Consider the following 14,436-nt stretch of genomic DNA (forward strand, 5'->3'; position numbering starts at 1 on the left):
ACTACAGCCTTGAAAAAAAGCTTTGCATGTGAATTTTCAGTCAAACCTTTGGTCAAATACACCTAAAACAATGTCTAGAATGTGAAGCAGTAGCAGATGTCCTGACTGGGTTCTGCATTAGCATTTAGATCCCTCCAGAGTTTTGTGCACACGGTTTAGGTAAAAATGAAAAAGGTTGAGGTTTTACATTTAGTTCAGTATTACCTGTTGCCTGTGTCCTTGTCTTTTGGGAAAATACTTTACACAAGTAATGGCTCAAAAAGGATTCTTTTTTTTTTTTTACTGTGCTGCAATTGATTACAGGATTATTTGTGCCATTAATTAGTGTCAACTAATTTTTATTATTTATTATTATTATTATCCACATAGGATATGCTTGTGAAGATGGAATATGGGGGAGAGCAGAAGTGCGTTGAAGTTCCACAAAGTGATGAATGAAGGACATGCATATTGTATTGAAGAAATAAGTGATGAGAATGCTGTTATTTGCATTTACCAGCTCACCTATGTCAGACCTTTTGATAAACAAAATTCTAATGAAAGTGAGAACATGTACACTGTTACATCTTTCAGAAAATGTTTTGAAATTGTGGTGCACAGTTCAGAATAAATGTTTTTCAAAAACCATTGCGTCTTTTTAGTAAATGTTTATTTCCAAAAGAAATTTCTAGAAGTTCAGAACAGTAAAATCCCCGCTTTTTAGAATTAATTAGAAGATAACTCTTACGTAGTTAAACTAAAATACTCTTTGAGAGTTAATATATAAACTCTTAACACCAAGTGTTAAATTATCAACTCCAGACAGATTTGGTGTTTAACACTAAATCAGAGTTAACGTACCAACTCTCCAAAAAGAGTTAAATTAACACTCTCTGGTGTGGACCCATATAGACACTTTAATAGTGTTGAAATCAAATCCGACAGTGTTAATTTGGACATGCTGGATTTGCTGTGTAGGTAGCTCTGTTTTGGAAGTTCAGTTAACGCTAGAAATGTGTTTTGGAGTTTGGAGGAAATTGTACATGCTTTGTCTCTAGGGGCCATTGTATATATTTATATATAAACATATATAAATAAAACCACTTTTTTTTTGCATTAGTAATTCTTTTTGTGCATAATTTTATATTGTTGTTAATAATAAATTAATTAAAGCAACAAAACAACCTGAAGAGCCGGTTGGGAGCCGAAAGAGCCGGATCTTTTAGTGAGCCGAGCCGAAAGAGCCGGTTCTCTAAAAGGAGCCGGAAATCCCATCACTACTGAAAAGGGTCTAAACGCGCCAATGCTACAAACTGCATATTTCTCACTTAATACTAACATTTTTCACACAATGTGAATATTAGGACATCTTTTATATTTGTTTACATTATCTGTGTGATGACTTTGAGCTTTCTGGGTCATTGTTCATGGTGAATCTATTAGACTGAATATGACCAGAGATTTTTGATCAATTTGTTTGTGTCCCTGTGGCCTTCCTTTTATGTCTGTTTGATTGTTCTGTCATTCTTGTTTAAAATAAACAATTATATGACCCAATTCCTGTATCTTCTTGCTGTCTGAATCCACATGGATACCATCAACCCTGTTGGTGCCACTGTAAAATCCAAGCCTTAGGAGGAACACGCTCTATACAGTAAAACCATTACAACATTAAAACCCTTATATGGTGTCTGTTTTACAAATTCAAACAAATAGGCGTTCAAATTTGGGATGGTTGTTTTCAACAATGCAACTGTGACCCATATATTTTTCTATCAAGACAATTAAACTTGATGTTTTTTCTCCTCTCATTAACTGCAGTTACACTTGTTGATTCAAAATTTCCCTTAAAATGCTGTGAAATGACAATGCCAATACTATTAATTATATATTACCTCCCTCAGGACATACTGCATTTTCTTTGGACCTTCATTACTAAGTCAGTTCATTGGAGACAAACCTGCCCTCTGCTCTGCAGACACAAAGATCTGCCTACACTAAGTTTATTGTAAGCAGATCCTTTACACTTAGTTTGAAAAAAGAAAAACAAATTGTGTCCACTGTATAATATGTTTATAAAAGTATAATAAAATGACTTGCAAATCATTTAGTCTAGATTTAACTGAGCACTGTATAAAGCAACGTATCAAATGTTGAGAGTGAGCTTTCTTTATTAGTTTAAAATACATATACTATGTCAGAATTGAAGCCAGCAGTATTTGAGTAAATATCGGATTGTGGCATGCTTATCAGTGTATTATCAGTGTATCTTTTAGCAACAGCATTTAAGCCTTTTGCAAATGAAGCAGATATATTTTCCATTTTTGCTTGATATAAGATTTCAGCAGCCTTACTAGGTTCTGGGCTTCCTTTATAATGTTTTTCATTTCTTAGTGTATCAAATGTTTTTAATGTACGACAGGTGTGGACTGCAGCGAGGAGATTTTAACAAACCCTAACACTAAAGTATGTGCAGAACATCATTAGGACATTATCTCTATGAAATAAGCTGGGCCTTCCCTGCAACAGACCTCAAGTAAATTGTTTAGTTGACTGTGAAGACCGCTGTGGACGTAAACCAAATTGTGTCAACATGACCCATCCCTAAAAAGTTTTATCAGAATTCATTAAAGACTGTTTGAGCTCTTTTGTTTACTGACAGAATGACACATGTGCAAACACTACCAAAAACATAACCTTTTTGGCAGATGTAACAATGAATGTGTGATTGATGGAAAGACTTTCAGCATTATTTCAAGTGGTTTAGCAAAGGTACTGTATTAATTTTAGGAATTATAGCCATTAATACAGTTTCCCATATTCAGAGGCTCACAGTAATTTGAAAATGTGACATAATGTTAACTATAAAAATTGTTTTTATGTTTTATTAACTTTTCACAGAGTTGAAAAAAACAACAACTTTCAGTCCATGACAAGTTCTTAACTGTCTGAAATCTGGAACCCATGAAAGTCACTAAATGCTGTTTCCTCCTTTAGCTCTGCCAGACTACTTTCACTTGCTGCTTGTGTGTGTTGGGGTCTCTTTGACTTCAGTTTTGTCTTTAGTAACTGTCTTCAGTATGAGACTCACCAAACTCAAGCTCCAACTGATAAAAAACAAACAAACTGAAATGCACTCATGTCAAACTTATATCAAGGCTAACACACGTTTTTTGTTTTTTGTTTTTTGAAAGCTGTATTATCTCCAAATAGGTTCTTTTCAGCGGTACTGACTGCTCATAGCGTCGACCACAGCAGATAGAAACTTCTGCCAGATAGCTTGACTCTGGGGGCTCAGGGCTGACTTGAGTTTGCATGCGATTGTGATAGTGATACAGTCTGCCAACAGCTGTGAAAAAAAAAGAGACACCACCATGAAAACTCTACAAGTGCAAAACGTCACGTATTTTTTTCATGTGGGTTTGAGGAAAAGTGTTGCTTACCCTGAAGCTATCAGGATCCACTTCGAGTTTCTGAAAATGCAACCGGCTCAGATCAGCATACGTCCTTTTCATGTTGTCCATGTTGTTCACTGCTTTGTCCAGAGCCTTCAGCACCCTCCTTCCATGAGCCGCCACTTTGTCGTTTTTCAAAATAGCAGTGATGGTGAAGAGATCTCCAAAAGAACCAAAATATCGCTCAGTCCAGGGGTAGACTATCAAGACTCTGACAATACAACAGTCAGTGATACAGGTTAATTAGCATAAACGATACCACGTGATAAACAGGTAAATCTGAACTAACTGGAGAAAAAATCCCTAAATATACAACGTACCCTTAAACAATGGAATATTTAAAAAATAATAATTTTTCACGATCGTTTTTTCTTTATTTATTTCTTTTTAAACCAGGCATTGAATTTTACTATGACGAAATACCCATCAACTAATTAAATAGCAATAATAATAATAATGTATTGAGAGAAAATTGCCAGAATATTTTTTGCGTTCTGAGGATTTTTTTTACAATCCGTTCTTGAACAGTAAAACTTTCAGAATCACATACCTTGCCCAAATTTGTGACCCGATCTCATTGATATCAATTTTTTCCCAGATAGCTTTCACAGTGCTGCGCTCCAGTTCTGTCCACTTAACCATGACCTGAGCGAATTGAATAAACAGTTTTACTTCTGCACTCTGAGCTGCTGAGTGATCAGCTTTTCCGCTTAATGACTGGCAAAAATGAACCAGCAGATGGTATGAGGGTCCTATATTTCCAGCACACTAAAAGCGAACGGATGAGTCTGAGCTACACAGACTACGTGTCAACTATCACTGCAAAACACAATGGAAATGCCCAGAGATGGTATGGTATGGCATCAAAATATCCTCCCGTAAACATAACCACCGCCCCATCCTGTTGTATCAAGTAATTTTCCAACAGCTGATGAACTTAGATTATGCCATGCTATCATTATCTGAACATTCAGGCTTTCCCCACCCAAATAAATGATCCGCGGGTCCACTTCATATCAGAAACTTATGAAAGTTTATTTCTTGGCCTTAAATTACCCCATTCAATTAAATTTGTTTTAAAAACTGATCAGCTCAATCATGATTATGGCCCGTCCGATCGCGACAGTACTTATATATTATATCCTTCGGTCATTTTTGAATTTCATTCAAGGCGTTTTAAAAAAAGCATAGAGTTTTTATAATGTTGCCGCTATACGCCTGGGGGTGTTCTTATGTTATGTTGGGTCGAGGTTATAAACGAATTTTCAGCACTAAAAAAAGAAATACTTTTTTCTGAGCTCGCAGATTGACTCGTTGTTAACGCTCTACCTTTAAATATGCGTAAAATGCCTGATAGCTGATGTTCTTCTTTGCATTTTGGAACACTTCACTTACATCAACAATACTTCCCATGCAGCCAGAGAACAACAACCTTGGATCCCTTTCACTCTTTTTTATACGAAAAGCAAAACTAAACAGTAAAGGAAAAAGTCACGAAACGGATTATCGGTGAGGCATACTTGTAATATTTATATTATACTCAAACATATAGGCGACTTCTGTTGAAGATTATTGAATGTCCGAGATCTCCTTCTTGATGTTGTATTGTCGGTTAAAAGAACAAGTCAAATGATCGCACAGAGAATGAGTATGATTTGAGGTTTTATTTATTGGTGCATCTGGCAACAGAGTCAAAAAGATATATGATGTCACTTATATGACTGTTGCACATCTTTTTTTGATGAACTGGCACTCCAGAAATTTAGTGGTACTGTCTACCCAGGGCATTAACGACCACGGACAAAAACTTCTGCCAGGCTTCCTGGACTTCAGGGGTGAAGACGCTGGGACCAAACTTAGCGGCAACGCACACGCTGATGCATTCAGAGAACAGCTAAAGTGAGAGAAAGAAAATGCTTAACAGAGTTAATAAACACAAACTAATTAGATAACCTTTTCAGGTCCATGTGTGATGATTGTTTCTGGGTGCTGGTGGGGAGATACCCTGAAGTTATCGGGATCCACGTGGAGCTTCTCAGAGTGCATAACGCTCAGTTTGGCGTAGGTCTGCTTGATGTTGTCCAAGTTCTTCACAGCATTTTCCAGACCACCCATCACGGTCCTTCCGTGCTGTGCCACTTTGGGGTTTCCCATAATGGCAGCATTGGTGGACAGGTCTCCAAAGGTTTGGAAGTATCTCTGACCCCAGGGGTACACAATCAGATGCCTGAAATAAAACCAGAGAAACAATATTAATTTTAGTGCATATAGCATTAATAATTGCTTCTACATACACAAAGAAACGTGTTGATATATTCGCTTCAGCCAAGTTTCAACATTATAGTAAAAAAAAGTTGCATAACAAACGACCATGTTTCTGAATTGCTATGAGCTGCAGGTTACCTGCTGAGGGCCTGGGGACCGATTTCTCCCACATCAATCTTTCCCCACAGGCTTATGATGGCACTGCGCTCAGCATCTGTCCACTCGACCATTTTGACGCGGTGCAAGTCTCCTAGTTCACGAACAAGTTATCACAAGTTATCACAAATCTGCTTGTGAATAATTTACTTGAGATTCCCGTTTTTATTCGTTTACCCCGCGCCCCCTCCTTCAGTCACCGAAGCATCTGATTGGATAATCTGCGTCCGCCTGTTTAATGACGTGTGTTTTGCATAAAGCAAATTTGGGCAACGGTCAGTGCCAACCGGATAGATAACGTCATTTGGCTCAAATATTGCTGTCACTTAAACGTGACTCAGCTACAAATAATCCATACTATTAGTCAGTCAAAACACACAAAACTGGATCAGTAATACCAGCTTTTTAACACCTGCCTTTAAATAAGCTAAGATATCATACAGTTTCTTTATCCAAAAGGATATGTGCTCTCTTAACTTTAGGAGGGTGTTTGTGCTCCTTGTTGGCTATAAAACAACGTGTTTTTATTTTTAAAATATCAAATTCTGACTAACAGTGCAGCCTTTAAATTATGATTTATGTTTAATGCCAGTTTTGCTTAGAGCACATTTCTTTTTGCATAAAATCTATTCGCCAGTTGTTTAAAGATTTTCGTGCATTGCAGCCATTCAGTTTTTCTTTTTCTTTTTCTTAAAATTGTCAATTGCGTCAATTACGTGATATATTGGGGGTGGTCAATATATCACGTAATTGTCTGATAAGCAGTTTGCTTATCAGACATGCGTTCTGGATTTGATACTTGGGCGTGGCACCATTTGGGTGGACATAAAGACGCACTGACAGATCCAACCAAGCAGCATTTTTTGATCAGCATTTTTCTTGCATCCCGAAAATTCAAAGGCAGTCATGAGTCTCTCTTTGAAAGACAAGACCCTGGTGAAGACCTTCTGGGCCATAATCGAGTCAAAGAGCGCCGATATGGGTGGAGAAGCTCTGGGCAGGTAAGATCTCATTTTAAAGTAGGGATGACACAGGCTTTTTTAAGAGGGTGGGTTTTTCTTTCTTTTTTTCTTTTCGTTTTTTGTAACTTCTTCGTATTTCCTTCTGCTGTATTTTACAGGATGCTCGTTGCTTATCCGCAGACCAAGATCTACTTTTCTCACTGGGACGACCTGAGCCCTAACAGTCTGCAGGTGAAGAAGCATGGTGCAACCATCATGGCAGCTGTGGGAAAAGCTGTCAAGAACATTGATAATCTTACCAACCACCTTAGGAAGCTCAGTGAGCTGCATGCCAGCCAGCTCCGCGTGGATCCTGCGAACTTCAAGGTAACAAAATATTGCGACCTTTAAACCTGCCAGAAATGATAATGATTATTTGTGCATGTACTTTAGTTTAGATTGTGAGCGTTAAAAAACGAAAAAACTAAGAGAATGTAGGGATGTCTTCAGTGCCTGATTTAATCTAATCTGCTGTTTCTGTCACAAACACAGATCTTCACTCACAACATAATCTTGGTCCTGGGCATGTACTTCCCTGCGGAATTCACCCCGGAGGTTCACGTCTCCGTGGAAAAGTTCTTCAATAACCTCGCCTGGGCTCTGTCCGAGAGATACCGCTAAACATCAAGACAGAAGCTACCAACGTGTGGCATGAATGTCAGTAACCCTCATCATATGTGGGGGCTTGTTCAATAAAATTCACAAACATAAGAATGTCTGTGTCTATTTATTTAAGCTTTTGTAGAGAAGAATACGCTCATTTCCACAGGTTACAACACAGATGAGAAAAACCCACACACAGTATGAAATTTCCCCTTGTGGGACTAATAAAGCTATATCAAATCAAATCAAATCAAATCAAAAAATAAGCCATGTTTTAAGTGTGTTTTTTAATCTGGCACGTCATTTGCCACAACTTCGATTCCGTTTACACTGTATGCTCGTTTTCAAACATCAGAACAAAGTGTCTGTGGCCACAAAGACCCCATAGTCCATCTAACATGCAATAACCAAAGCAATACATGCTTTCCGTATATCATACTTGGATCACATCACCAGTGACTGGTTTCTCAGATGGTTCAGCGAACAGGTATCAAAATCTAGACTGCGTGCCAACGTCGCACCGCACCGCCATACAGCCAAAACTCATACAAGTCACAGATGTGTTTAAATGACCAGTGACAGACCATTCAGAAACAGCGACTACAAGTCACACATTTATACTGGTTTTTTTTTAGTGTAGCTTGTGTTCAGCATGAGTATGAGTATAGTTAGACTGCGTTATTCTCATTTTGGACATGCACACTGGGCACTCTCGGCGGTCTGAGTGAGACGCTGAAATTCAATTATCGGGGCATGGGTACAAGTCACACACAGACATAAACAGACCACCACCACCATTATCTGTGCACACAGTAGCCTGTATTTCACCTTGACCTGCAATTGTAAGGTGGGCAAGCACATGCGTCACAAGCAGTTCTCCTCCCAAAGCGCTGACCGCTGACCCACCGGTCCAAAATTTGTGCATACAATACTTTATGAGTATTTTTTGTTTCTGTGGTTTATGTCAATTTATGATACAGAACAACGTAGTCAAAGCTGAACGACACTGAACCTTATTGAAAGCGAGAATTCGGCTGACACCGCGAAGGGAAGCTGCCAAATCGAGTAGTTTTTGCCAAATTTGTTGGTTTACCAAATGAAAGAGGAAAAACAGAAAAGTTTTATCATGCTATATTTTTTTTAAATTCAAAGTCATTTGCATTTTAAACTACTGTCTCTTTCAGAACAGTGACATTTTAATAGTGATTTATTTTCTAGTTCTTGTAAAATGTCTGCGTTTGTGTGTGTGTGTGTGTGTGTGTGTGTACTTTTCCCCAACACTATAAATGAGCTCAGGCATACTATAGCAAAAAATACATAGCTTGAGCAGTACAGATTTATTTATTTAAACCTCATTAAAACATGATTTAAAAACAGAACATGTGATGGTCCTCTGCAGCTCTCTAGTAGTACTGCCTCCTCAGGGAGGACACCACCACTGCCAGGAACTTCTGGAAAGCTGCATGGACCTCGGGAGTGAAGTCTTTACCCAACTGAGCAGCAATCACAATGGCCAGGCAGTCGCCCAGAAGCTGCAACACAACACAACATGCATGAAATAAATCATCAACACACACACACACACATTACTTGGGATGCAGTACCATTATTTCTGCATGGCCTACCATGAAATTGTCAGGGTCCACCTGCAGTTTCTCAGAGTGCAGCGTGCTCAGCTCTGTAAATGTGGCCTTGATGTTGTCCATGTTCTTCACAGCTTTTTCCAGACCTTGCATTACAACCTTTCTGTGAGCAGCAATTTTTGGATTTGATGTGATGGCAGCAGCATTGTAGAGGTTTCCAAAGCCAGCGAAATACCTCTGAGTCCAGGGGTACACAATCAGACACCTGAGGAAACATGAACATTTGAATAAATCACATTTCTTAAACAAAAGTATATGTTAATGCACAAAATGTGCCCTCTTATATTTGTAAATTTACATACAAGCATAAAAACAGCTTTATGCCGATGATCTTACCTGGAAATAGCTGCTGGGCCAACGACTTCATAGTCGATCTTGGAGAAGATGTCCTTGATTGTGGCTCGCTCGAAGTCTGTCCATGCAACCATCTTGCCTTGTTGACTGTTGCGCCTATCCTACTTTGGTCAGCAGGTCACCACATACAGCTTATAAAGGAGCCATTTTGCTCCACCCAAAGATATGCAGCTGGGTGGAGGTGGGCAGTGGGATGACTTGTAATACTTCTTTGCTGAATGAGTATTAAAAAGAAGTAAAGGAAAACGGCTTTTAGACTTTTATAACCCCTATCAGATAATGCATCGGTCAAGCCGCTTCTGTGTAACGATTTGCAGTTCTGTTTAATTTTTTTAATCAAAGGTTTCCAACACTAATAGGGGAAGCTGTAGCAATTTTTTTAAAATTAGATTAAAAGTATATGGTGTTGGTTGTATGATTTAATAAGTGATAAGGCAAAAAATGCTCTTGGGAGGGGCAAAATGTATTAATTCTGAAGCAAACATGATTTTGTTTGTTTTTTTAATCAAATAATTCAATTTGAAACTTGTGCAGAAAACTAGACTCTATTATAAACTTTGACTAGTTAAAAGTATTTCCCATTTGACTCCGATATTAAACAAATGGGCAAATATGAAGCCACGATGGCTAAAAATTTCAAAAGTTTGAATCGGTGTTTCTTCCTTCCCACCCACTGTGATACAACACTGAACAACAAACAATAGAACGCGTCAAAACATTTCACTGGCTCTCAAATACAAGTGCATAGTTATATATCTTCATTATGAGTTATCCTGAACTTCTATGAAGATTTTATTTCGTAGTTTGTTTATCTCATGGGAGGTGTTTCATATCATTTTGAACCTGTCCAAACGCCAGTACCTTATCTGTGAGGTGGGTCGGGTGTGTGCATTTCCTGTTTCGTGTATAAAAACCTCCACAGTTTGAGCTGAACACAGCAACTCCAACCAGAACAGCAACAACAGGCAAGATGACCAGTCTTTCTGCAAAGGACAAGAACACAGTCAAAGTCTTCTGGGCTAAAGTGGCTGGCAAGGAGGAACAAATCGGCTGTGATGCTGTCTCCAGGTAAATATGGCCCCACACTGCCTACAAAAACCTGCTCCTGCATTTCTGTCTCATACTCACTGGTTTGTTCTCTTACATTTTTATCCAGGATGCTGACAGTGTACCCTCAGACCAAGACTTACTTCTCCCACTGGAAGGACCTGAGCCCCGGCTCTGCCCCGGTGAAGAAGCACGGAGCAACCGTGATGGCTGCAGTTACTGATGCTGTCAGCAAAATTGACGATCTGACCGGAGCTCTTCTTAGCCTCAGTGGGCTGCACGCCTTCACTCTGAGAGTGGACCCTGCTAACTTCAAGGTACAGATCATTATTAAATCAGGACAGCATTTCTCAATGTAATTTTTGTCCATGTTGTGAACATTAATCCAACCAGAAATTAAAATCTAACTCAGCTTTCATTTGATCCTTGGGTAGCTGGTTGATCTGAAATGATGATCTCTGGTTACCAATAAATAAATAAAAGTCCATTCATTTCAATGTGATCATCATCTTTCCACAGGTTCTGTCTCACAACCTCCTCGTGGTCCTGTCTACCATGTTCCCCGACGACTTCACCCCTGAGGTCCATGTGGCTGTGGACAAGTTCCTGGCTGCTGTGGCTCTCGCCCTGTCTGAGAAATACAGATAAACTGCACACAGGAGCAGAGGACTGCATTATGTGCTTTCATACTCTAACTTTTAATAAAACATTGAATGCAATCAAAGTCTCATGGTCATTAGTGTGGTGAAGATAGTCTTTTACTGTGAGCACATAGGAGGAAAGAGGGTTTAAGATAAAGAAACATTAAAGTTAAAGCATTCAGCTCATGCTGAAGGGTCAGTTTCAGAACTGCAGAAGCCTTTTTTTTTTACTTAGTATACGGTATTTATTTTCATGCTGCTTTCTACTTTGACTCCACTATTTTAAATATAGAATACTTTTTACTGTGAGGACATAGGAGGAATTGTGTCATCACTATAAAGGTACATAACAGACAAATTCCTTCAATTTCTGTGATTATTTAATTGCCAAATTCCCAAATTTAATTCTTACATCCTTAAGGCACTGACTGTACCAATGTTGGATCCAAAACTGTAAAGAGGTAAACAGGCTTAAAGACTTTGTGAATACAGTTTGACAATAGAAAATATTCCCTCTGCTAATACGATGTTTTTGGAAGGTGGTGATGCTGCATCTCAGAAGGTATTTTTACAGGTCTGTTCAGATAAATAGAGAATGTTCCAGTGAAAGCTTCTCCAGTTTAACTTTGACCTATTATCCCAAATTTTGTCATCCTACCATTAATTAATACTTTCAGTTTCAGTCAGGTTTCAGAGCTCATCACAGTACAGACACAGCTTTAGTGATGACTACAAATGATCTTCTTATGGCCTCAGACAGTGAACTCATGTCTGTGCTTGTCCTGCTAAACATGAATGTAGCGTTTGATAGAGTTGATCATAATATTTTATTACAGAGATCAGAGGATGCTGTAGGTATTAATAGTACTGTGCTGCTTTGCTTTATCTATCCATGAAGTCAGATAACACAGTTAGTTAAATTGCAGGAATGTCTTAAAGACCTCGAATTTTCTGCTTCTAAATTCATATAAAATAGAGGCTATTGTACTCAGCTGAGGCTATTGTAATCTTAGAAATATGTTGTCTAATCAGATATTTACTCTGAATGGCATTTCCTTGGCCTCCAGTAACACTGAGGAGTCTTGGAGTTGTTTTCACCTGAATATTTCCTTCAATGGGCAAATTAAACAAATATATAGGACTGCTTTCTTCCATTTGCGGAATATCACTAAAATTAGAAACATCCTGTCTCAAAGTGATACTGAAAAACTAGTTCATGCGTTTATTACTTCTAGGCAGGACTACTTTAATTCATTATAACCAGGATGTCTTGAAAATTACCTGAAAAGCCTTCAGTTGATCCGCTGCAGCGGGAGTACTGGCAGGGTGTAGAAAGAGAGAGCATTTTTCACCCATACTGGCTTCTCTTCATTGGCTCCCTGTTAATTCCAAAATGGGATTTAAAACCCTTTGCATTACATACAAGGTATAATCAGGCCCCATCTTAACTCAAAGACCACACAGTACAATAGAGAATTTCACTCTCAGACTGTAGGGTTACTTGTGGTTCAGAGCGTTGAAAACAGATTGGGAGTCAGAACCTCCAGTTTTCAGGCCGCTCTTATAGGAAACAGCTCCTAGTTTTGAAAAAAAAAAATGAATTGAAAGTAAATTTGCATCCGAACTCAATGTGTTTTGTGCTTTGCACATTTGAGTGTATCCTGTCAGGTTGTGCAGTTTGGTCTTGATAAGAAGTATGATTAAGAAAACATGTACAGCCACATCTTTAGGAGAGCTTTTAACTCAGTATATAGTCAAAACGTGTTTTTTTTTAAATGTTTTTTTAAGGACTATCGCGTCAGCCACACAAGTTGCGTACAAACCCGACTATCCTGGCAGGTTGGGCAAAAATGCCCCTTCTGTCATTAACACGAATATAGTAACACTCATTACCATGCCACGCCACCTCACCTCACCTCACCTCACATCTCAACTCTCAAGTCTAAACCTTAGGTTTATATTACACTAAGTGTGCCACATAACAACAGATGGCAACAAAGAACCATATAGTTAGCTTTTAATAAAGTCTACTATATATACTAACAGCGCCAAAATCGCGCGTTTTACGCATGTGTCTCTTGACACCTAAGATCAGCGAGAGGCAGCTGAAGGAGAACCGATACACGTTTTAGATATAAGGGCGAACCCCTCCTTTAAAAATCGTTGGTGACTGTGTGTGGATAAATGCAGGTGTGTGACCTTTGATAAAACCGATGGCTTAGCAGGGGCGCATTTATATTTGGCTTGTCTTATTGCAAACTATCCCGTCGTACAAAACCGGAAATATGTGTGAAACAGTTCACATACACATCACACGTGCAGAAATATTATTTACTTATTATTTATTTTACTTATTTCAGTTTAGTTCTGCTTTGTTTAATCACACTTTCAGCATTATTGAGTATACAAAATATGAGCGGCTTTGCTAAATACTTAGGGTGAGAACTCAGTGTATCATTCCAGAACATCATTCCGTAATTTACCATCCCAGTTACCGCTCGTTCTGATAATCCACTAAATGGACAAAAAGCGCTGGTTCTCATTGAATTCGAGTGTTTTTAGTGTCTTTGTCATATGTTTATAAAACCAAGCATCTAGCCATTCAGTTTGCCTCTACAAACATTTGTGAAACAATTGGTTGTACGACAGTTTGTGAAATTTTGTTCCTTCCACATATTCCTCGATTAGCTGTAAGTGTTAATACGGCAAAGTAAAAGTGTTTAGGAGTCACTTTGTGGCAGAGCAAGTAAAGTTACAGAGCAGGGTGGCCGAGTGCTGAGGCGCACAGTGCGTAAAAGTCATCAACCTTCTGGTGACTTGATAAATGTCATATCTCCTCCTTTTTTATCATTGGCACAAAAACTAAATCAAACAGAGATAATGCGAGGCTTCAGATCTTATTAATCATATGAAATGGTGCATATGATGGTCACTGTAATGACATCCCATCATCTAAAATCAGTCTTTCTTTAAGTAAGCATCTTAAAGATATTTTCATGAACCTGTTTCATCACAGTGTAGCTGTGCTTTAGCCAATTTCTGCCTTTATACCTTAAAGCAAAAATAAGAGCCTGCTTTGAGATCCCTTTACTCAATCCCTTGAATATGCACGGGCACAATGTAACATCAAAGTTTGGATGATTCAGATCTTGAATTTTGGGGCTCTTTAAAGGCCCAAAATTTAAATATAGAATCTGCAGCTCATTAGCCCATATTGAGCTATACTCAATATGGGCTAAATTTAGCATTACTGTACACATTACTGTACGTGTTTTCTCTAGGGGCCACCGTA

General features: G+C 38.5%; 5 protein-coding genes across 5 annotated transcripts; 2 read left to right on the forward strand and 3 right to left on the reverse strand.

Moving 5' to 3' along the window:
• Window positions 1–2,837: 2,837 nt before the first annotated feature.
• On the reverse strand, window positions 2,838–4,981 carry LOC146388341 (hemoglobin cathodic subunit beta-like). Its single transcript, XM_084925577.1, has 3 exons — window positions 3,985–4,981; window positions 3,423–3,645; window positions 2,838–3,328 (listed from the first exon to the last, which is right to left on the reverse strand). The coding sequence occupies exons 1-3, from the start codon at window positions 4,074–4,076 to the stop codon at window positions 3,200–3,202; spliced, it is 444 nt and encodes a 147-aa protein (XP_084781703.1). The 5' UTR covers window positions 4,077–4,981; the 3' UTR covers window positions 2,838–3,199.
• Window positions 4,982–5,083: 102 nt separating this feature from the next.
• LOC146388342 (hemoglobin subunit beta-A) lies at window positions 5,084–6,008 on the reverse strand. Its single transcript, XM_084925573.1, has 3 exons — window positions 5,838–6,008; window positions 5,439–5,661; window positions 5,084–5,328 (listed from the first exon to the last, which is right to left on the reverse strand). Exons 1-3 carry the CDS (start codon window positions 5,927–5,929, stop codon window positions 5,197–5,199), a joined length of 447 nt encoding a protein of 148 aa, XP_084781699.1. The 5' UTR covers window positions 5,930–6,008; the 3' UTR covers window positions 5,084–5,196.
• Window positions 6,009–6,681: 673 nt separating this feature from the next.
• Window positions 6,682–7,570, forward strand: LOC146388343 (hemoglobin subunit alpha-B-like). The gene is made up of 3 exons (XM_084925579.1): window positions 6,682–6,856; window positions 6,976–7,183; window positions 7,349–7,570. The coding sequence occupies exons 1-3, from the start codon at window positions 6,762–6,764 to the stop codon at window positions 7,475–7,477; spliced, it is 432 nt and encodes a 143-aa protein (XP_084781705.1). The 5' UTR covers window positions 6,682–6,761; the 3' UTR covers window positions 7,478–7,570.
• A 1,279-nt stretch (window positions 7,571–8,849) lies between these two features.
• LOC146388344 (hemoglobin subunit beta-like) lies at window positions 8,850–11,137 on the reverse strand. Its single transcript, XM_084925580.1, has 4 exons — window positions 10,318–11,137; window positions 9,439–9,670; window positions 9,085–9,307; window positions 8,850–8,991 (listed from the first exon to the last, which is right to left on the reverse strand). The coding sequence occupies exons 2-4, from the start codon at window positions 9,528–9,530 to the stop codon at window positions 8,863–8,865; spliced, it is 444 nt and encodes a 147-aa protein (XP_084781706.1). The 5' UTR covers window positions 9,531–9,670; window positions 10,318–11,137; the 3' UTR covers window positions 8,850–8,862.
• On the forward strand, window positions 10,332–11,268 carry LOC146388345 (hemoglobin embryonic subunit alpha-like). Its single transcript, XM_084925588.1, has 3 exons — window positions 10,332–10,524; window positions 10,613–10,820; window positions 11,023–11,268. Exons 1-3 carry the CDS (start codon window positions 10,427–10,429, stop codon window positions 11,149–11,151), a joined length of 435 nt encoding a protein of 144 aa, XP_084781714.1. The 5' UTR covers window positions 10,332–10,426; the 3' UTR covers window positions 11,152–11,268.
• The last annotated feature ends 3,168 nt before the right edge of the window (window positions 11,269–14,436 follow it).

This window comes from Perissodus microlepis, chromosome 4 (genome assembly GCF_051167445.1).
Source record: "Perissodus microlepis isolate ML-2025 ecotype Zambia chromosome 4, ASM5116744v1, whole genome shotgun sequence".
In the NCBI taxonomy this organism is placed as follows: domain Eukaryota; kingdom Metazoa; phylum Chordata; class Actinopteri; order Cichliformes; family Cichlidae; genus Perissodus; species Perissodus microlepis.